Source organism: Perissodus microlepis, chromosome 1 (genome assembly GCF_051167445.1).
Source record: "Perissodus microlepis isolate ML-2025 ecotype Zambia chromosome 1, ASM5116744v1, whole genome shotgun sequence".
Lineage (NCBI taxonomy): Eukaryota > Metazoa > Chordata > Actinopteri > Cichliformes > Cichlidae > Perissodus > Perissodus microlepis.
Genome location: NC_140461.1, coordinates 16302613 through 16324976, shown reverse-complemented (window position 1 = coordinate 16324976; position 22364 = coordinate 16302613). Strand labels below are relative to the sequence as shown.

The 22364-nt window shown below is 40.9% G+C and overlaps 2 protein-coding genes across 2 annotated transcripts; one reads left to right on the top strand and one right to left on the bottom strand.

Annotated features, from left to right (window-relative positions):
- wt1b (WT1 transcription factor b) lies at positions 1-7939 on the top strand. Its single transcript, XM_084932098.1, has 9 exons — positions 1-747; positions 1949-2071; positions 2793-2892; positions 4146-4226; positions 4748-4853; positions 4936-5083; positions 5180-5269; positions 5914-6006; positions 6139-7939. Exons 1-9 carry the CDS (start codon positions 330-332, stop codon positions 6258-6260), a joined length of 1281 nt encoding a protein of 426 aa, XP_084788224.1. The 5' UTR covers positions 1-329; the 3' UTR covers positions 6261-7939.
- A 6964-nt stretch (positions 7940-14903) lies between these two features.
- On the bottom strand, positions 14904-22049 carry rcn1 (reticulocalbin 1, EF-hand calcium binding domain). The gene is made up of 6 exons (XM_084932091.1): positions 21525-22049; positions 20059-20252; positions 19760-19938; positions 17623-17683; positions 16237-16436; positions 14904-15878 (listed from the first exon to the last, which is right to left on the bottom strand). Exons 1-6 carry the CDS (start codon positions 21743-21745, stop codon positions 15771-15773), a joined length of 963 nt encoding a protein of 320 aa, XP_084788217.1. The 5' UTR covers positions 21746-22049; the 3' UTR covers positions 14904-15770.
- Positions 22050-22364: the final 315 nt, after the last annotated feature.

The following is a 22364-nucleotide window of genomic DNA, read 5'->3' as shown; positions in this document are numbered from 1 at the left end:
AGGAACTGTTTATCTCACAGGCTCTCACTCCAAATCCACGGCAGGTACCCAGGGAGCCTGAAATTTGGCATCCAGATTTTGTTCAACAGTCAGTTATTTTCATTATTCACTTTCTCACAAAAGATTGGAAACATGGCTCCTCTAGCGCATTGTGACCACTGATGTCTGTTTCTGCAGAAGTATTTCCTCCATGCTTCTTGTTTCTTCAGATATTGTTTTTGTTACACGCTTAAGAGTTCATTAATGTTACTGTGATTTCTTAGTCGTACCTTCTTTTGGAATACGATCACTACTTTTTTGGACTGGATTTTCTTGAACCTCCTTCGCTAATGTTGACCGAACCGTGTGGAACCATGTCACTGGGCTCAGATGTTCGCGATCTGACCCTTTTACAACCTGCGCCTCCTGTGCCATCCTTACCAGGAGCTGGTGGCGGCTGTGGGATGTCTGTTGGCGGGGGCCCGTGGACCCAGATGCTGGACCTCCACCCTGGCTCTCCATACAGCTCCCTGCCCTCCCACCATTCCCTCATCAAGCAGGAGCCTGGCTGGGGCACCGCTGATCCGATAGAGGACCCTCACTGTGGACTTGGGGCCTTCACAGTGCATTTCACTGGCCAATTTACAGGCTCGGGCCCCTGTCGGACCGGGGCCTTTGGAGAACCACCTTCAAACCAGCCAAGAATGTTTCCCAATGGAACCTACCTGCCCAGCTGTGTGGACAGCCCTCCTACACCTAGGAATCAGGGTAAGCATTCTTACTGCTAATCCCTTCTGTGATACCATCAGTCAATAAAATGTTTTTTAGAGACAGCATCGTTCTATACTTCCATTAAATGTGCTCTTGATGTTTAAGAGGGTTGTCAGTAATGTTGTGTCTGAGCAGCATGTCATGTTCTTTACTAGGTCATTTCAAATCACAACAAGTCCTTTGGCATCATCATTATTATTACCTCTCAGTTTTGGGTTTAATTAACACAGTATTGCATGTATACTTATCACATAAAAAGTGTAAGTATAAAAAATAAAAATTGAGTCCTTTGACTTCAGCTGCTGTTTGAGCAACTTTTTATACAAAACAGAAGATTAGTTTGGTTCTTATCTGGAATCATAATTAAAAATGAAACGACATAAATTTTGTTTCAATGTTTCTATACAGGAGAAAAGACACATCTGCCACTGTCATAAACAATTCTTGCATTTGCTATCTGCTGGGGTACATTTAACCTACACGTTCGCCTGCTGCTTTCAGAGGAAGTATGCATGGTAGTGAGACTTCTTTGCCCAGCGCAAAGTAGTTTTTGATGAAGTGATAAAACAGAGTGGTTTTCTGCACGTTGCAGGAATCAGGGAGTTTGTGAGTCATTTTTCTTAGAAATTTACTGACATCCCTTTTGGGCCTGACACTGGATATCACAAACTGTCCATACTGTGTTTGTAAACACAGTATGGACTTGTGATTGTACAATACTTGTGTGCTACAGCAGAATAGATTAAAATAGTTGCACCATTTTCGTTACGTTTCTTTCCCCGTCAAATAACTAAAATGATACTCATCTAATTTTTCTCTCCCCTTCTATTTTTTTTTTTTTAACAAAGCATATGCTACAGTAGCTCACATCAGTCCATCTGTGGTGTGTCTGCCAAATTTCTTTTTCCACCTGCCATAAATAATGCAACCACAAAGCCAAAGATAGATGGGGGGAAAAAGAATATGTTACAAGGAAAGAGGATTTAGTAGTGCGATGAATGTCTCCCTGCGGTAAGCCTGCCAGGGACTAAGAGCTACTATCAAGGGGATATAGATAACTGACCAGATACTGAAGACTTTGCAAGCTTCAGAATGTTGCAGTGATGTTTGAGATGATGATCTAATGACTCGAGCAGGCAAATAGGCTCATTTTATTTCCATCACCTCTCTTTTTTGTTGTTTTTGTTTTTTCTCTTAGGTTATGGAGCAGTCGGTTTAGACAGCAATCCCAGTTATGGTCACACGCCGTCTCACCACACTCCTCAGCTCTCCAGCCTGTCATTCAAACACGAGGAGACACTGTCACCGCCAAACAGCATAGGTAACTCTTTACGCCCCGACGCCTTTTCATTTGATCTGCAGACTGGAAGGCTGTCGTGTCACAGCAAGGTTATATAAGTAACCCATCATTTTTCATATCACAACAGAACCGCTATTATCCATTTCCCTTCATCTCTCCCCATCTCTGTCTGCACACATATTCATATACGCAGACATACATAAACACACTGTCCCTCTTGCTCTTCAAGCATACAAAAGGTTAATGATTCTGGAAATTATAACTTGAGGAAATGGCTTTATGCGACTCTGTTGGAATGTCAAAAACTGTCTAGGGACCAATATACTATGTGAACCTGAAAAGGACCAGTGGTTCTCAACGACCTGTTCTCCATTCTGTTATTTTTTCTCTCTTGCTGTTCATGCCTGTGTCTTTGAAATGAACTCATATTTGTTTTACAAATATATTTAGTGTGTCTGGAAAATGATTCAATATAATATCAATGGTTTAGAAGCATTTATATCGCAAGTCGAACAGTGATGTATTGTATGTAATATATAGTTTTAACCAAAAACCACTAAAATTAACAATGTGTTCAGTGTTTTCTGTTTTTTTCTATGTATTTCACAGTTTCATGATCTTTTCTAGACTCCCAGCTTTTCATTTAAAAAAAGCATATTATTTTAAAATCTGAAAATGAAATTGTTGTAAACACTGCATCCATATTTTAAACCAGCCTTTGTATTTTTTTCATTTGATTTAGTTGACCAGCAATTTCCAGCGCCTAATCCTATGTTCGGCTGCCATAATCCTTCAGACTCTTGTCCGAGCAGCCAAGCGCTGCTGCTGCGAAATTACAACAGGTACAATAATTTATCCCTGTATGAGTTTGTTTTTGCTTTATTTCCCCTTTTTCTGGTCCTCAGTCATCAGTTAATGTCAGATTCTTTCCACTGACACCATATGCAGCTTGCTCACTTGCTGGTAATTTTTAGAAGTGTGAACTCTCCCTGATCCCACATTAAGCCCCGTGTTTGCCTCTACAGCGTCTGGGTTGTGAATCCTAATTTGTTCTGAGGTTAAGTGCTGCCCACTGGTGCTCAGCAGGCCAAAACAAACACTTAAGTGATCTACTGCTGATGTGTCTCAGTCCACCCTCAGGAAAAATGAGGAGAAAAGTAAAAAGGAGAAATGTTAAGTGAAAGTGAGAGTTGCGAGAGTGGCGGAGAAGCTGCCACTGAAAATCTGCTTATTTGAATCTGTAGACGTGTTTCTCACTTGTTTTCATTTGGATGGAAAACATCTCAAAGGGTAAATTAGGATGAAATTCTTCAAATGCCGGCCTGCGATGTTGTTGAAGAAAAGGAACATGTACAACTCAAATACTGGGACGGCAGCTGATAAGAACGGGGAAGACTGCACTGTTGTTAGAGCTATTGCATGAACTGGAAACCCTCAAACAAACATGCACACGGGTGCACGCGCTCATACACATGGTGTATATATGTCAGATATCAGTGAGTCTTTGCACAGTTTTACATAGTTCAGAACTGATTAGTGAGCCATCGCAATCCTTCCCTCAAGGACTTCTGAAGGAATGTGATCCAGAATTCCCCTGAAAGTGTTTCCCGCCATTAATGATACCGAGGACAGAGTGATGTCATCCACGGGTCCAGGGTGTACTAGGCACAGAGGCTCTCACCCCCACAATGAGTGCACAATCCCATCTTCAAGTGTGCGAGTTTGTGTGCTGTGTTTGTGTGTCTGTGTGAAGTAGTGTGATCTGCCAAGGTAAAGAATGGCTCAGTGCCTGTGTCTTTTAATGAGGCCAGTGAGGAGTGTGGTGGGTGGACAGCATGTGTTAATAAGTGAACCATTTGGACTTCCCCTGAATGAAACATCTTCATTTTATGTACAAGGGAAGAAAACTGTCAGGAGGAATTCAGAGTAAATCTTGTCTGTGATTATTAATTTCAAGGTTATTTCCAAAAAGTAACCAAATAATAAATAAAAAAAACCTGAACATAGTCTATAAATTAATTTCCCCCGCTTTCCTAACTCTTCTGTAAGTGCAATGTTAACCCTGTTAATGCCGTATGCTGTATGTTTTACTCAGTGATAACCTGTACCAAATGGCATCTCAGCTGGAGTGTGTAACATGGAACCAAATGAACTCCCTGGCATCATCTATAAAGAGGTGAGACTTTGTCGCTTTTTATTTTCAACACCATATGGTACAGTTTTTAGTCTTCACTGGTGCTTTGTTTATGTGCAGTCTTTCACTTCTAATGCATGTTCTAAATACTGAGTTGAGTATTTGAAGGTTTTCTGGTTTAGGTTACTATAAAGTCATTCAAACTTTAAAAAAGGAAGAAAAAAGAAGGAAAACAGAAAGAAGGAAAACAGAAAGAAGGGGCCATTTGTGCTAAAGAATGTGAGACGAAGCTTTCCTTGCTCAAAAAAATAAAAAAAAAGTCTCAGATGAAGTTTATGTAGGATCCCGTCACCTAAATTTACAAGCTGAGTGAGAAAAAATATCTTCAGGGCCCTGGATATATTGTTAGAGGCAGGCATGTTTAAGGATTGTTTGGAAGAGAAGAGGAGAAAGGCTTTTGTTCAAGTTGGAAATCCCTCAGGAAACATGGCATTTATCTCCTACCTACTCCACTGTTATAATTAACTTGTAATTTTGAAGAATATTTTGTTCCTGCCTACCAGCGGCCATCCAACCAGCTATGACAGTGACCCCATAGCCCCACCTCCACCCATGCTTGTCAGCACCCAGTACCACATACACACCCACGGCGTCTTCAGAGGACTTCAGGTTAGTAAGATTTGGTCACACATATGAACAAAGACAGAAGGTGAACTTCCTCAGTGTAAATCCTTCTCCTTTCTTCCTAAAGGATGTCAGACGGGTATCTGGTATCACTTCCCCTGTTGCGAAGACTTCAGAGGCCAGTGAGAAGAGACCGTTTGTGTGCGCTTATCCCGGCTGCAGCAAGAGATACTTCAAACTGTCCCATCTGCAGATGCATGGCCGCAAACACACAGGTGGAGGCTGATTAGAACATTTGTACTCATTTGTCCTGCCCACTTTGAAATGTGACGACTTTAGGCCTCGATGATGACGGCTGGTTTGTATTGCAGGAGAGAAACCATACCAGTGTGATTTCACAGACTGTGGCCGCAGATTCTCTCGCTCGGACCAGTTAAAGAGACACCAGCGCAGACACACAGGTAGAGTGGTGTTAAGCTAGTATATCTAATCCCTCATTCCACTATAGATAGGTACATCAGGTTTCCTTTTTGGACAATACATTTAAAAACTAATTACTTAAAGGATTTTGAATTTCCTGGTAGTGTGGAGGAGGCAGTTTTGAATGATTAATGAATATTTTTTGAAGCGAGAAATTAGTCATTGTAATTAGTGTTTCATTATTTATAAAATCCTGGCTGCTGCCTTAATTCGCCTTTTAACTCTTTTTTCTTAAACCTTCTTACTGCTTTCTAAAAATATAGCGGCCATCATTATTGCTTCAAGACCCCGTAATGCATAAAACTATATAATTCAATCCAGGAAGACAACAAAATAAATATTTAGAAATTAATTCACTACGAGAAACAAATAATTTTTCTATGTATTGTGATTTTGTATTTATTTAATTGATAATACTGAATGCTGCATAACCAGAGTGATCAATTATAATCCATGAATGCTAGAATTCCCATATCTAGAATGAATCTAGAGTAAATTTGATCACATTTTCTTAATAGCAATTTTTAACCACTTAATCTTACACTTAACTTCTGACCCTCTTCTTACCGTTTCCACACTCATTCATGTTTCTGATGGTGCAACAACAACCGTCATCTCTGCGTAGGAGTGAAGCCCTTTCAGTGTGAGACGTGTCAGAGAAAGTTTTCACGGTCAGATCATCTTAAGACACACACCCGGACTCATACAGGTAAAACAAGTGCGTATACCTTTATTTTCTACTTCTCCATTCGAATTGATTTACACACAATAAGTGCCTTCACTGAATTCACTCTAAAGCAATGCTTTCTCCTGTTTTTCCCCTTTTTTTTGCGTGTCCCCTCCTTGTCAGGTGAGAAGCCCTTTACATGCCGCTGGTCCAACTGTCAGAAGAAGTTTGCCCGCTCTGACGAGCTGGTGCGCCACCACAGCATGCACCAGAGGAACCTGACCAAGCTGCAGCCTGCCATCTGAGCAGCAAGAGGAGGAGGAGGAGGACAAAGAGGAATGTGACAGTATGTTGTGCCAGCTAGTAGAAAAAGATGCCTGGATCCTGGTCAGCGGTTATGGTGCTTTGCCAGACTTACCGAAGTGGCGAGCGCAGCTGATGCCTGCGTCAACGTCAAGACTCACAGATGATCCCGAAGGTCGTCAAGATGCACTTCAACTACTACTAGCAATAAAAGTGCCATTTTGAGAGGGTATAATGCCACAGTAACGCTGAGCCAAGATTTTTGTTTTTAACTTCATGAGATGAGGAAAATGTTGACATACTATTTTGAATATTTTACGACACATGCACTGGCTTCTTCTTTTGTTTTTAAAATGGTCTCACCTCTTCAATATGTTGGATATTGTAAACTGGATTTAGAGCAATAAGAACAACTCCTCAGTGTTTGTCTGTTAAGTTGAACACAGAGAATCTTCGGTTGTGGGAATGTCGACATCTTTATCTTCCTAAAGTGTACATTAGACTGCCCAGATTGCTTTGTATATACTTCATGTGGTGCATTTGCTCACAATATATGGTGCCTTTTATATTCTTGTGCATTTATAAAATCTTGAGTCACATCAGTGCATGCTTGTGTTGGCGAGAGACAAAGGAGGTGTGGGTGTTGTCAGGTTAAGAGGCCACCTATGAGACGAGGTGGGGGTGTGAGGTGGGTGACAGACAGTAAAACAGCACCCCTCTGTGACTCTGACAGGGTGCAGATCTCACCCTCCTAAATCTCAAGCACACATCTTCATAACTAGGAACATCTGGAGCCCAATAAATCTCATTAGAAAAGACACATACCTCAGTGTCAGCAGGCTGCTCTCCACTGACTGCCCCCTTCTACGCAGGCTGGGCCCCAAAATGCACACATGCACATGCTTGAGTTCTTGCTGTACATAATAGCCTGCAGTTTAGAACAACACTTTACACCTTTTATCCACATGATGGCAGTGTCATCCTTTCTCGTCTTGCAAATGGAACTTGTACTCAGAGTTCTCGACTGTGACTGAATTCATATACTGTTTATATTTTACCACCTCAGCCTGAAGATGTCCAATTTATTCTTGCCCGTCGTCATGTTGAGTATCAGTACAGACTATATTTTGGTCCGTGAAATATACATGGTTTCAATAGAATGTGTGTTTTTCAGCTTATCTGCAAATCTAGAGGAAAGGCGATGGGATGATTCAGCTTCAGAGGGTGTGTTAATAAAATATGACTCAGTGTGGGCAGAAAGTGTTGTTGCATGGCTCATAGTATGTTTTAACTGTTATCAGTGTGCTCGCATATGGAACATACGTCAACAGAAGCCCAAACAGGGTACAGTATGTACCTGCTCTTTTCACGGCAGCCCTTTTACACTTGACGAATTAACAAAGATTAAAATGCCTTTCTCCTACTTCAGGGTCACGGACGGCTCATTTGAAGTGCAGATTCAGGTTGTTTTCCAATTCCCATAATGGCAGAGAGGTAGTTTCTCTGTGATGTTTTTTTCTGCTTCTTAATCCAGTGCACTTTGATTAAGAAGGGCTCGTCTTTGTTCTCTCTCAGCGGGGGTGTTGTGAATTGCTGGAAGATCAGACGGACAGAGTGAAAGACAGAGCTGAACATTTTACTCACTTCAGTTCACTCTTTACTGGATATTGGCAAGGCTTTACGGCGCATGAGGTTCTGATGCTTTAAATGTCCTCAGTCTTTACTACCAATGACTATCACACTCACTCAGATCTGTGCCCTATACACTGATCTTCTGCATTTCTTTGCGGGCATGTGTATTACCCAAACAACACAATAAATGTATGCACTCAGTCCCATCCTGCCAAATGTTACCCCCAGTCTGAATGCATGAACACACACATAGGCGTACACACACTCGCTCGCGCACACGCCACCAGATGCCCCCTCAGCTGTACTGCTGGCAGTTTGCCTTTAAGGGGTGTCGGCATGGGTAATCTCAGGTGACGTACACCTGGTAAGGCACAGCCCAAGACATCTGTAGGACAGCAGGCCTGCTAGCTTCACAGCCTCCACAACCACATGCAATGTCCCGAAAAGGTTTCTATCAAAAGTAAAAGTTATTTAAATTCACTGTCACAAGGAAAGCAAAAGAAAAGGTGCATCTTTTTCATGATTTAGTTGTATGGAACAACAAGCTGTTTTTTGTAGTTGGTTTAAAAAGGAGTGGTCTTATTTTTCACTATGTCATTTGGTGAAGTCCCAGGTGCTTCCAACATCAGCATACATTTCCTGCTGCGTTTCTTTGGGCCAAAAGACGTTATTTAACCTCCAGGAACTGGAAAGGTCAGTGCACATGTAGCACACACAGGCTCTTAGGAGCCCCAAGGGATTGTTAACAAGGTCAACCCTCCAGAGAGACAACTCAGAAGGGTTACAAGGAGGCCCGCATGCAAAAACAATGCTATGCCAACAGGAGGCGCTGTCAGGTAATGTTCACATGTTAAGTGAAGCATGCTGTTAGTTTTATTCCCAGACAGCTTTCTCCCCCTCCCTTCAGGCTAGCTCTCTGGTGCAGAGCTGCTGCTTCACAGTCTGAGGGGGTCTAGGGGTTCTTGGGGGTATTCCCTGTAGTAAAGCAGGGAGCCTGAGGGGCTCTGGTATGTAGGAGCTTTGGGAATGCAGAGGCCTTGGGGGGCCTGGAGCTCAGATGGGGCCTACAGGGTAAACTTTCTCACTCAGGGAGCAGAGATGGAGCAGATACAGAAAGACAGCGAGGGGAAAACACCTTGAGAGGAGTCTGTTAGACATGCAGGCAGCAGCCGGAAAGATCCCATGAGGGTACACAGACACGGGAACAAACACACACTTACATATACCCTAACCACAAACCAATATGTGGGACAGCAAGGAGAAGCAGATAGCACATTTTATGTATTCACGTTCTCATCAGAAATTTCATCTTTTATCTTCCCATCATTTCTCCCTCCTGCTGTCTCTTCTGTGCCACGGGAAGATATTAACGTCTAACAGGATTAGATGTGTCTCTATCATGTGATCTAGAAGCTCACAAACCAACTCATGCCCCCTGGGGGAACAGTGGGATGGGAAAGACCTTGTCTCCCCTCTCCATCCCAAAGGTATCCAGATGCTGGGACATGGGGAGAGAAACCCACAGAAAAAGACATGAAAATGTCGACAAATGGAGCGAGAGAGTCATTTTGTCCAAAGATATCAAGTCTCACGGGGACAGCATTCTCTACACCCTCACTGTGATGAATTTCAAAACAACTCAACTGCGGGCCACTTTGCCTGCTTTTTAATTAAAACTTGAGAAGTTCCTCTCAGCGTATATCATGTGAGATATGCTGCAGCTTGCCAGAATGTGTGAGTGACTGAAGAAGCCATTTGAAATCTGTTTGAAACTGATTTTGAGTCTTCCTGACCTCAGTCCAAAGGGCTCCCATTTCTCCTGAGGCAGTTACAATTAGTTGCCAACTCACTAAGTTTATGGTTCCTAAATTGAAATATATTGCTTTTTAAAGCCTTCTCTCTAATTGTGTAGTCATTAATTGCTGATTCCCTATCTACACTGTGTTGATGGGCACATAAAAACTCATGGTGATAGATGAGCGCAAGTGCAGTTCACAAAAAAAAAAAGTCAGGGTGTACGTCTTATTCTGTCTCACCACCACTAGGAGGAGTAAAGTCCTCGGATAATTCTCTTTGGTAAAAGAAAAGATACAAGAGTCATTGTCCATAAGTAGAAACACATTTATTAGCCCACATTTACAATTAAATACAATCACATGAATTGGATGACAGACGTAATGGCCTTTGCATGAGGGCAGTTCCCTCAAATCAGCCTAGACAGGAAGGAAAAAATATATTTCTGTAGTCATCTGGATGTTTGAAATGTTTTCACACACAAACGATTCCTCACATAAAGGCTGTTTGTACATATTAGCCTGAATAAGTCTGGTGGAAAAATCCTGAATACCTTTTTTTTATTTATTTATTTATTTATTTTTGGCCAAAAAAACATCAAATAAAGACATGCTGAATGTTTTACATAGTGGAAAGACTTAATTATGTGATTTAAGTGAGACTGAGGATGATTGGATGTTTTAATGTTCATTATGACAAATGGAGGGATCCGCTCTTTCAGTGAAATGTCCATTTCTGATGAGTTCTTCTAGAACAGTGATTGTGGGAAATTTCATCTGGTGAGCAAGAAACTGAACAAAAAATTCTTTGTGATGCAGTGTTTAAAGTTCAGTAGGTGGTAATGCCTGGTACATTTCACTGTAGTTAATGTAAGCTAATGTAAGTTCATGTTGACTGGACACTTTATATGTATATTTTTTTTCATTAGTACATCTATCGACTACACAGCTTGTGTAACCAGGAAGTAGGTGTGATACTTGTATCAAACAATAAATAATCTTAAGAACAATGTTACTATTCTAAATGTTATGTATCTTTTTAACAACATCTTTGTTTACAGCAAATGTTTAGCCTAATAAGTACAGAAATTAATATATAATATTGTTTGAGCTGTCACATTAAGCCACGTATCATATATATATGAAAAAAATAGTTGGACTTTTTTCGCCTTTATGCCTGTTATTATATAATGGGTATAAAGCTTGTTATGAAAGCTTCAGAACGGGATGGGTCAGATGTCCCAAAGATCATTATAAACAACACCCTGGGCTATAAATCCCCAGGGTGGAAGGAACAAACACAGGACATAATAATAGACAAAGATGAGGGAGTGTACACTTGGATGAAAAATAGGGCATCGTGATTATGAGAGTCAGAGAGGAGCAGGGGAGCTAAGGGGGATCTGGATGCTATGTGTACTTCGTTATGGTGGCTGTTTAATTGTAGCAGTCATTTTGGCTTTGGAGCTGTTAATTGCTGATATGGAAATAGAAGTGTGCTATAAAAAAGCTCTTTAAGAGGAGATTGTTGGTGGACACTTGGAAATTGTATTGGATCGGAAGGGTGGGTGAGGGTGAGGTTGTAGACATTAATATGTTGCACTTTATGACCCTCCTCTCCCACTGTCTCCACCCTGTTTTCACCCAGAGGGCTCATTATTGTCAGAGGAGAGGAGCTGATCTACGCAGACACTCATATGAGAGCCGTCTGAAGGCATTAATGTGCACACACTCCCCCAGTGTGAATGACTAGAACCTATCATAAACAGGAGGAGCAGACCGTTAAACATGGCCGCTAGGCAGGTAGTCCACGCCCCCCCCCAGTCCCCCATCTTGTTCATGCAAACACAGATTTGGTTCTTTTACATCTCTGTGCACCACTAATACTTGTCCACCTTCACTCACACATTGGCTCAAGGACATAGATGCACCCTGACACATGACAACCCTCATATGGTATCTGGAGGAAGTACATTGAGTAACTTAGTGCAATTATTCAAATGTATGAAGCAAGACTGACTCCACACTCCTTAGCAAAGCAGTAGAGAAAATATTATGTTATCTAACAGAGAGAAAAAAAGAAGCAGACAATACAGACACCTCCGCTCTGAACCTTCCTCAGAGCTGGACCTGTTTTTTTTCTCTTTTTGACAGATAAAGAAATTCATGTATTCTTGGATGACTGTACAAGTGGAGCCATGCCCATGTTTGTTAGCCTATTTCAACAAATTCTTATGGAGAAAAGCAAAAAAACAAACATTCTTATTGTTATTTAAACCTGAAAAAAAGCTCTCAAGTAATTCAAACCAGAGTAAAAATATCAAACATGACTTGGATATTTGGAGGTTATCTTTGTAGCCATTTTTGGCTTCTAGTTTGAGAGTGAAGAAGAAGGAGGTCTTTCATTAGAACAGAATAAAACAGCCCACACATACATTGCTCTGTCCCTTGTTCCTAATGAGCTTTATCGCATTGGTCCCGCTTGACTTGTCTTGCTAACTGGCACACATATATCCATATGTTCCACATGAGCAAGCAGAGGGGACAGGCTGGGTGGCAGAACTGCTTTCTCAGTTACATCTGAGAGTTTTACTGCAACAGCCAGGAGCAACAGCAAGTCAGCTTAACTCCATGTCTGCTTTCCACGCACACGTGTGTGTGTGTGTGTGAAGTCTGTAATTAGTCCTGAGAAGTGTTAATAGCGTGCGCTTGTTCCTGATGTTCAACGAATAAAAAAGTTGAATCCAGACTTGAAAAGTTGAGTTGCCTGGACGATTAGCTGTCTTCATTGGTGAAGCTATAAAGACAGGCAGCATTCAAACACAGGGACTTTTTACAGAGGTTAGGAAGGCAAGCCCCCAAAAAAGACTGACAAAAAAATAAATAAATAAATATTGCAGCACAATAGGAAGGAAGTTTTGAGAAACTCAGTGGTGTGTTTAAAAGTATTACGTGTTGTATGTAGGCTGGTGTCCAGTCAGTGAAACAGATGAACACCAGTGTTCACCTGTACCTGTTACCATTTGTAGCAAGGACACAGAGAGAGCATGACACCATGTCACACTGACAGTGGAAAATTTGTATTTTAACTGGTTTTCTACATGCACAATGATTTTTATTAAGTTGTGACGATGATGCTGTAAATAAATGTAAATGTTGACGATTCAGAAACTGCAGAAACCCAGGATTATGTTTGAGGTTATTAATTTAGCTAATAGTATTAGCTATATGAATTCCCAACCCAATACATTTAAGCATTTAGACTTCTACCCATCCTCTTCTGCTTATCCTTGTCAGGGTCGTAGGGGGGCTGGAGCCTATCGAGGCTAACACAGGTCACTAGCCTGGCGCAGGGCTAACACAGAGAGAGGGAGACGATTCGCATTCACATTCACATCTATGAGCAATTTAGATTCACCAACTGCATGTCTTTGGATTGTGGGAGGAAGCCGGAGTAGCCGGAGGGAATCCATGCAAACGCGGGGAGAACAGACCTAACTCCACACAGAAAAAAACCCCAGCCAGGTGGTGGAATTGAACTCAGGACCTTCTTCTAGTGAGGCATCAGTTCCATCGTGTCACAGTGCTGCATTTAGACATAGTTAACCTAAAACTGCAGTTTGCCTTAAATGAAGTTCAAACTGTGTATCAGAATGAGGAAACGTGGTTATTTAAGTGATTTTAAGCATGGCATTGTTGTTGGTGCCGCTATTTTGGCACTTAGAAATATGCAGTCTGTGGCAAACCCCTGAGAAAAAAAGCCTTATTGATGCCACAGATCAGAGCCTCTGATCTGATTCAGAGGAGAATGGCCAGACTGCTTTGAGCTGATGAACAGTAACCCGAATAACCACTTATTACCAAGGTATGCAAAAGAGCATACCTAATTGGAAAAGTCTAACCTTCAGGCAGATGGGGTACACCAGCAGAAGACCACACTGGATGTTAGGGGTGGGGGAAAAAATCGATACTGTGTAGTATCGTGATATTTTGTTTGCTAATAATGTATCGATACAGGGACAGCAGAAATCGATATTTTGTTACAAAAAAGTTTTTGTGGACTGGAACATGCTCTGACTTCAGAGCATGTTGATCAGCTCCTTTTTCTGAGCAAGAATCCTGACATTCCTTCACTGTCCAAATGTGTTTAACTTGTTTTTTGGCAGCAATAAACATGACAGTTTACTAATTTTAATTTAAGACATGTTTTATTTTAATTAAGTTTAAAACTTTTTTATTTAATGTAAAATTATATTTTGTTTTAATTTACTTTCAAATTCTTCAGTTGCTGAATGGGCTGCATAGTTTTCATAAATTACATAGTTCAGAATAGCTATAATTGTACCAGATGGTTGCATTCAGTTAAGTTGGACTAGACTGTAATACAAACCGTTCAAGTTTGTCAACAATAAAACTGACTGAAATGAGAGAAAGACTGAGTGTGAGACTTTGATATTAGATAAAATGAATATTGATAAAGTTTACCTTTATGTACAGAATCTGAATATTGCAAAATATTTTTAAAAAATTGCAATAATATCGTATCGTGCGTTAAGTATTGTGATAATATCGTATCGTGGGATGTATGGTGATTCCCACCTCTACTGGATGTCACAACTAAGAACGGGAAGGAGAATTAGGGCCATTCTGATGGCACAAGAGATCAAAGTCTCTATTGGGAAAGTCTAACTAATAAAGTTCAACTCACTGCTGAAAGCCCTTTAACTCAGAACAAACACTGAACAATGTGAAATAGCTGGCCTCTAATAAGACATGTCATATTTAACTCAAACACAAATTAAAAGTGCAAGTAACATGGAGTAAAAAAGAAAACACATTTCTACATGTGTGAAATCACATAGCAACTGTAGTTGGATATATTTTGTGAGCATGTGCAGTTTCTAATGCAGGTTTGTGCCTGTGTGGTATGCAAATTATGCAACTTGGGTTTGGGACATCAAGACAGGGAAAACATTAAAGATTTTTATTTTTTTTTTTAAAAGGTGTGTGTAAGAGTGAGTGTGAGTGTGTGGGGGGATTGAGCAACAGTATCCTGATCATTTACTGACATTTATTTTCACACACACACACACACACTACATTGTTGTAATAATAATAATAATGATAATAAAAATAATCCAGGTTGATAGGTACAATGCCAAGACAAGGAATAAGTCTTTGGAGTGAGGTAAAAGTAAGCAAGAACTTACTCGTGAGAAATCAAGGAAGGGAAACTTTATTTCCACCTATTACATATTCAGTAGGCCTTAGCCTAATTGACCTTAAAATCAGACAGTTGTAAACAGATAAAGTTAAAAATGAAACATCAAAAAGTGAAAATGTGAACACTGAGCACACAGTTGGCCTTACGTATACCAATAAATACATTTCAAACTAAATGTGGAGAAACATTTTTTTCACAGGCTACACTAAAACCAAATGCGTGCAAAAACCATGCCATTAAACATCAGTAATCAACAATTCTTAAAATACTTAAAGGATATAAAAAGTCTTTAGTTATCAGGACAATAAAACTGTAAACAAACAAACGAAAAAACTAAATTTGTGTTGTCTGTTTTTGTGAAAAGGAAAAGACCTTTAGTAGAACACTATATTCCTCTCAAACCTAAAGTTCAGAAGCAATTCAATAAATAAATAAATTCAGAACAAACGTTCTGAGCTGTGGTTTCACATTAGCATCAAAAATTGTTCCCATGTCTGACAATACTAAGCTTTGACAAGTTTTGTTACAGACTATCTACACAAATCTCTGAGGCAATGAATCTGGCGATTCGACTGGAAGGCACCATTGTTGGAAAGTAAGTCCACGGGGTCTGGCTTTGCTCCTGAATGTCAGAAGCACAACATCGATACGAAGATTGAAACAGACCCACAGAGTTAGTGGTAGGATCGACACTCATGCGTCCTCTCATTTGGTACAATGTTGGTTTGAAGTCTAACAAACTGACATCTGTCCCACTCTTACTGTCACTGTGTGTGATTGTATCTTTGTAGACCAGCGCTCCTCACACGAACACACACACACACACACACACACGAACACACACACGAAGCTGCAGTGAGAGCTCAGAGCTCGTCGTGGTTCCTGGTGAGGTCTTCTCCATAGTTAGTAGCCTGACTTCCCACAAACATGTTCCAGTTCTCGAGGATCTCCTCTTTAGTCAGCATCTGATCCTGATAAGGGAGATAGAACGTGTGAAATATGATGATTAAAAAAAGCTCTTATTTAAATGTAAACAAAAACACTCTCCCGAAAGCAGAAAAACACTCAAGTGAAGAATTCTGGTGTGAACTGAAAATACACAAATACGAAATACACCAATAAAGAAAATTAACGCGTTTGCATGGCGTCTCTGTGCCTGCACTCTGGCGGCCCGTCCAGATCGTACACTTACTTTTGCCCTCTGTCGGCTAGGACAGGTTCCAGCTCGTACCCGGTGACTCTAATGAACCGTGTGTTGACAAGCTCTCACATCCACAAGGGCACAAGCAATAGATATGAAATCATATCAATATAGCTCTAACAGTATACCTTGTCCTGATCAGACTCGTACACCAGATGTCTGGCCTCCGCCTGTGCATGATCATAGTCCTGTGGCATGATCCAGTGACGGATTTCATCCTGGTCCATTTTTCCATCTTTGTTCAAGTCTCGGAAGTCAGAAAACTGTTCCCTCTCAGTCTTGACCCACTCTGGTTCTGGACCACCATCCTCATGTGCAAACATGTCCGCTGAAACCCAAAGAAATGATGAAAGAATATTTGAATAAGACATTTCAACATTTTTTTAGTTTGCATTTGAAGAGAACACACAATTTACACCTTAAATACACTCCTGGTATAAATTCCTACAGAAATGGCATACACACAATGTACACCATTTCACATGCAAGCTTTCCAAAGCAAACACTAATGACACTGAAGCTCAGAACCCTAACATCCATCTATAGTGGAGGTGAAGTTTAAAAAAAACAGATCATTTATGTTGTCACCAATGACATGCCAATCTATGCATCCTGACATCATACAGCTCTCTGTTCCTGTGTTGTGACAATGGTTGTTTCCCTTTTTTTGTAAAGTACGTTCAACATCATGAATTTTCAACAAGATGAGAGTCAACAGCTTACAAAGCACCGGAAAGAGATAATAGCAACTGCTCTACAACGAATACCACTTATGCTCAGCAGACTGAGCCATATGTCAGCAGTGACATCACAATAATTTCAAGTAGTGGTGTCAAACTTTTTCTTTCAACTTGGAGCCAGCAGAACATACCTTTCAGTATACTTAGAAACGCTGCTGTCAGCACAGTTCTCTGCATTAACCACGTTGTGGCAGACAATGGGTGACGTGTCTGTTAGTAATAAGGCTGGAAAACCATATTAGCTCCACTGGGACGACATTTAAAGTCCCCCCGAATCCCCAAATTTTGACCTTTGCAAAGCCATCTAGTTGGCTGGACTGGAGACCTATCTGGCATGGTTAATTTAAAGGCCGCTATCAGGAGTTCTAAATTACAGTTTATACAATCCACTGTGTCCTGTTATTTCGGCAGAGTTGTCATTTCAGTGCACTGATAGAAAAATCATCAACACTAAATGATTCATAATTAAAGAACTGTGCACACATAATGCTATCAAGAGGACATGCACATATTTCATATTTTCTAAAAAGAGCTGAAAAGTTTCTGCAAACTCCTGCAACACTTTAAAATCCACTTTTTTCCAGTGATTAGGGGATTGAGGCAAATTGTTGAAATATTATATTATTCAAATTCCTGTTCGCCTTTGTATGCTTCAAATTGTCAGTGTGTGTTTTAAAAACACTGAGTGGTATATTGTTAGGTTTTAAGTGGATGTTTGAGAGCTAATGGGTTTTATTTTTTTACCAATTGCTTTGAATTTTTGAATTAACTCACCGATATATTCGTCCTCATCCACATGCCCGTCACTGTTCCTGTCAATGTCCTCCAAGGTTTCCTGCATAGAGAATGAGTTAATAATATCATTAAAGGAAGACACAAGGGTCCGTCAACTATAGAGGAACTTTCGCTTTGAGTAATAGAAGAGAAACGTGCAGCCCTGGGGTGTAAAAGTGAATTTATAAGATTCTGCTCACAGCTGGGCCGGCAGAGTGACACAACAATACAGGACTGCTGATGAGTTGCACTCAACAATGATTTACCCTTTTCAGCAAACACTTGGTTCCACTAGATTTATCTGTAACATACTGGATCTGACAGTATGTGAATTTGGCTAACTGGTTAATTAAAGGGAAGGAAGTTTAAGTATCTCAGGGTTTTGTTCATGTGGGGGTGGCACTTGTAGTGATGTGGATGCTGTAGTGGTCTGAGCATGAAAGCAAAGCTGTCAGTTTGGTTCCTACTCTTACTTATGGTCACGAACTTTGGGTAGCAAACAAGAGAATGAAATCTTGGATACATGATGCAGAGACTATTTTCTTCCAAAGGGTGTTCGGGGTCCCCTTTACAGACAGGGCAAGCAGCTTGGCTGTTCTGGAGTTACTTAGATTAGAGCTGCTACTCCTACATCTGACTTGAATGACTCCTGGATGCCTCCTAGGTTCAGTGTTTTGGGCAGGGAGGATGCCCTGCTAAGTAGCAGAAGGGCAGATGGAGGAATTTCTAATAGTTCACTAAGAGGAAAAAAGAAAATATTTTTCTTAAACCCACATAGCCTGTGCAGGGTAAGCAAAAAGCAAAATAAACACTGAAAGGGTAAGATGTTCTCCGTTTTATAAGGATGCAAAAAGGACATGACAATTCACAGCAGTATAATCGGTATCATAATTAAAACCTATGTTCTGCTATAAAATCTTGTCTTTGCTTGGAAAATAACATAATGGGTTCAGCAATGAACTAAAGCATTTTATATGAGCTTTCTTTCACATCAAACAGTTTCAGATCACTAAAACTGACCCTTTTGTAACTCTTTTTAGGTTGAAATTCAGAAATTCTCTTAATGGTGTGTTAAAAGGAAGAAATGAAGACCTACATAAGCACCACCACATACATCCAAGTTTTGCTTCCTGACTAGTTTTCCTAAATTCCTAATCAAAAACTATGCCTCCTTGATTATTCACATCTCTCTGACTTAACTACGACCGGTTCTGTTCTGTTTACTTTGGCCAAATACATGTGAATGCTCATGCAAAGTGTTACGCTTCAGAATGAAAGATTTCTCGTCTGCCAAATTTAATCTACTATTCTTAAGGACTGGTATTGTTCCACGTTTGTAGTGTGCAGGAGCTCTCTGGTGCCAATAGTAGATGGCAGCAACACAAGCAGTTTGAAGGTAGAATTGTGAAGTGTGTGTAGGTTTCCAGTTGGCGCTTACCAACTTCATGTTCCTCCCTGATCCTGCACAGCAGTCTCCTTCAGTTATTGTTCACGCTAGCCTACAGCCACATCCTTTCTAATGTTTTTCCTATGATCGCATGTACCATCAGTTACTCATTCGTTTGCATAGTTTTAGAAAGATCAGTGTTTCTGAAAAATTCATTGTAAGTATAAAGTATGAATGCAGCATGTATGTATGTGTGACTATCGTGTTAGCTCTAGCCAGATTCACCACAATCAGTGAAGGCTGAACCGTTCTTTGGTAACATTCAGCAACATCATAAAAATGAGAGATCAATAATTAACTCTGTCAAATGGGTAGTACAAATTTTATGAACAGAGCAGCATAGTGCATCACTGCTAACATTCACCACCCCACATTCCACGAAGCTGAATTTATATTTAAAGATTGAGTTTTAAATGGGACGGTCGGTTTGTCCCACTGGACCTGTTCCCAAAAAAAATATAGGAACTCAATCATTTCTGGGCCAAGTTAAAATTTCATTAGGAGGTTATTCAAATGTAGCACATTTATTTAAGTAGCGAGATCAAACACATGGAACAGAAACTCAAAACTCTTGGAATTAAATCATATTTCTTATTAGGCAGATGTGCTCTTACTTTTGGGAACGTCACTTCTTTGAGGTCCGACGTGCGTACTCCTTACTTAAAGATCATATGAACACAAAGGGCTTACCAGAACCACGATATCCTTCATGTGTTCAAACTCCTCAGGGTGGAGGAAGGCTGTGAACTCTTCTCTGTCTGCTGCCAGGTCCCTGTTCAGATCAGCTGCTTTAAACCTCCTCTCATCACGAGGGAGCATCTTCTTGAAGCTGAACTGGTCCGTGGCATCTTCAAATTCTTCCGGGTTGGCTAAGAGGGTGAAAAAAAAAGATGAATAAAAAATGAATCAGGTTTAATAGCCATGTAATACTTTAATACTAAAAAAACAAAACAAAATACATCATGTGTCTTGAACTAGTGAGCCCATACCGAGGTAGTATCCATATGTGGCTTGTTTGTACTCATCCCAGGAAATCTTATTGTCCTTATTCAGGTCATAATCAGTCCACACCTTGGCTACATTCTCATACACATAACGCTTCTGTACGCGCTTTATCCAAGCCTTGAGTTCAGCTGTGGTGATGTAGCCGTCTGCATCGCTGTCTATTCGGTCCACAATTTTTCTGTTGGGCAGGGGAAAAGACAGATATTAGTGATATATTAACTAGATCTTATAGGCATATATAGGCAACATACAGTGCAGATATCTCTGCTTTTTCTCCCAATTTAAGCTTCTTCACAGCGACCCTTCCACTGAGACCACTTCTGATGAGGCTTTCAGTGAACAATAGATGGACCAACTAAAGAGAGATTCGTCTCTCTAGTCCTGCGTCAAATCTTCGGTTGATTTTTGTCCTTTTTCTTAAGAACATAAGTTTCAGATACTGTTCATCTGCTGTAATTAGTCCTTTATAGGCCTGCTACTTCCTTTTTATTGTTCACTGATTGTCCACTTCCTGCTTTTTAACGCTTGAATGATTCATGTTAGTGTTAAGTGATTCAACAAACAAACAGACAAAAATAAAAATAAAAATGAAAATAAAGGAATGGACTAAAAATTAGGGGGGAAAACAAAACAGATGTCCAAAGAAAAACTTTGAAAACCAATTAAATGTAAGAAAGAAAGTATAAAAGTAAAATATAGAGTGACCGAAGACTTTAGTAATGAGATACTGATTAATGACAGGCTGGATTAATAATTAATAAATAATTAATTTCCTACAAGTAATGTGGATTCGTAGAAAGGATTTCTGAGGGAGGGGCAGGCAAACCCAGGTTAGAAGGCTAAAAACTGCAGTGCATCTGTGGTGTATTCTTAGACCTGGGCTGCCACGTTGTGATATTACAGGGGTCCTCCCTCTTTCAAGACAACAAGCAGGAGTTTTCTGGACTAGCTTGCGTCACATGGTGCCAACTTTTCACTGCAGCAGTGGCAGAAGAAAAAAAAACGTTTGATACTTGAAGAATCCTGCCAACAGAACCACGTGGCACACTGAGTGTGCACTGCAGTTTTGTACAGAATACCTACATGCAGAACTTCGGCGTTTAAACTTTCCTTAAACTTCACCCCCATAAATGAATCTTTAATGAGTATTTGTAATTAAGATCTCTGCAGACTAGTAAGTGTACAGTGTGTGCAAACAGTACGGGTGCCATAATAAAGCAGGAGTGCTTTCACAGGCACATGTTCCCATGTTTTTAAATGTTTAGTGTTCTTAGTCTGAACAGTTACACGAAACGGGCTTCAGCGGCAGAGTGTGTTATTTAAAAAAAACAAACAAACAAACACAAAAGCTCCAACCTGCCCTTCGAAATCCCACCAAGCCTGTCACTAACTTCACTTTCAGATACCAAAAATCAGCTTATGTGGCAGAGTGCTGGTAGCATTTCCTTACCCGAGCCTGTCCTTGCTCTCTTCAGGGGTGAGCTGATCAAATGTTTTGGCCTCTTCTTTGCCCAGAAAGGCCTCATGGTCATACTGGAAGCTCTTATTGTCTTCGTGGGCTTGCCTGCTTAGCTCTGGCTCATGATGAACTCTCTCTTTTCTCAGCGTCGGCTTGGTCTGCGCCACAGCGGCGCAGAGGAGCACAGCGCACACGAAGCTGAAGCCGGCCATCAGTCGGGGTTCAAGCTGACTTCTCTCAGAGGGCACAGCGATCTCCAAAACGGGCCTACAACACCACAACACACAATGATCAAGCGGCTGTGTAGCTCCTTTCACTGCTGGACCGCTAAACGCCGCCTTTTTGTCCTGTCTTCAGCGGCGGAGCGCAACAATGTTGCAGCAATGTTCAAACACCCTCAAAACGCAACCTGCGCCCGCAAACAGGTCCTCTACGAACACCTACACTCCTCACAGTTTTAGGCAATCCTGTCCCTTATCCCAATGAAAGGGATGCAACCAAACAGGGATTTCCTGCCGCCTTACGTACAGCCATTCACAGGCTCCGTTTCATTCAGGCCCCAGCCTCAACCACTGCCAGAATATCCCCCATTGGTCCACGGGATGTCGGTAACACGAGAGGGATTCCGGCGCCACGTTGCAAGCTGACGAACGACCAGAGCAGGAGAATCAACGTGGGTCAGCGAGCAACCAGTGAGAACGGGAGTAACACACACAGTTTTAGGGAACTATTTAAGTGTTTTCTGCCAACTTGTAATAAGGTGCATTTGAAATGAAAAGGCTGTGTACACAGCTACGCTGATGTACAGGGATATAAATAAACCATTGCTGT

Bases quoted from the DNA above. Each gene is read 5' to 3' on its own strand.
- rcn1 (XM_084932091.1), bottom strand. From the start codon at position 21,745: ATGGCCGGCTTCAGCTTCGTGTGCGCTGTGCTCCTCTGCGCCGCTGTG. The intron at 16,437-17,622 runs GTGAGTTAATTC...TTTGGGTTTCAG, and splicing joins GGATGAGGACGAATATATCG to CGGACATGTTTGCACATGAG. The intron at 15,879-16,236 runs GTATACTGTTAG...CTCCCTTATCAG, and splicing joins ACGAGTCTGATCAGGACAAG to GATCAGATGCTGACTAAAGA.
- wt1b (XM_084932098.1), top strand. From the start codon at position 330: ATGTTGACCGAACCGTGTGGAACCATGTCACTGGGCTCAGATGTTCGC. The intron at 5,084-5,179 runs GTGGAGGCTGAT...TTTGTATTGCAG, and splicing joins GCATGGCCGCAAACACACAG to GAGAGAAACCATACCAGTGT. The intron at 6,007-6,138 runs GTGCGTATACCT...CCTCCTTGTCAG, and splicing joins GACTCATACAGGTAAAACAA to GTGAGAAGCCCTTTACATGC.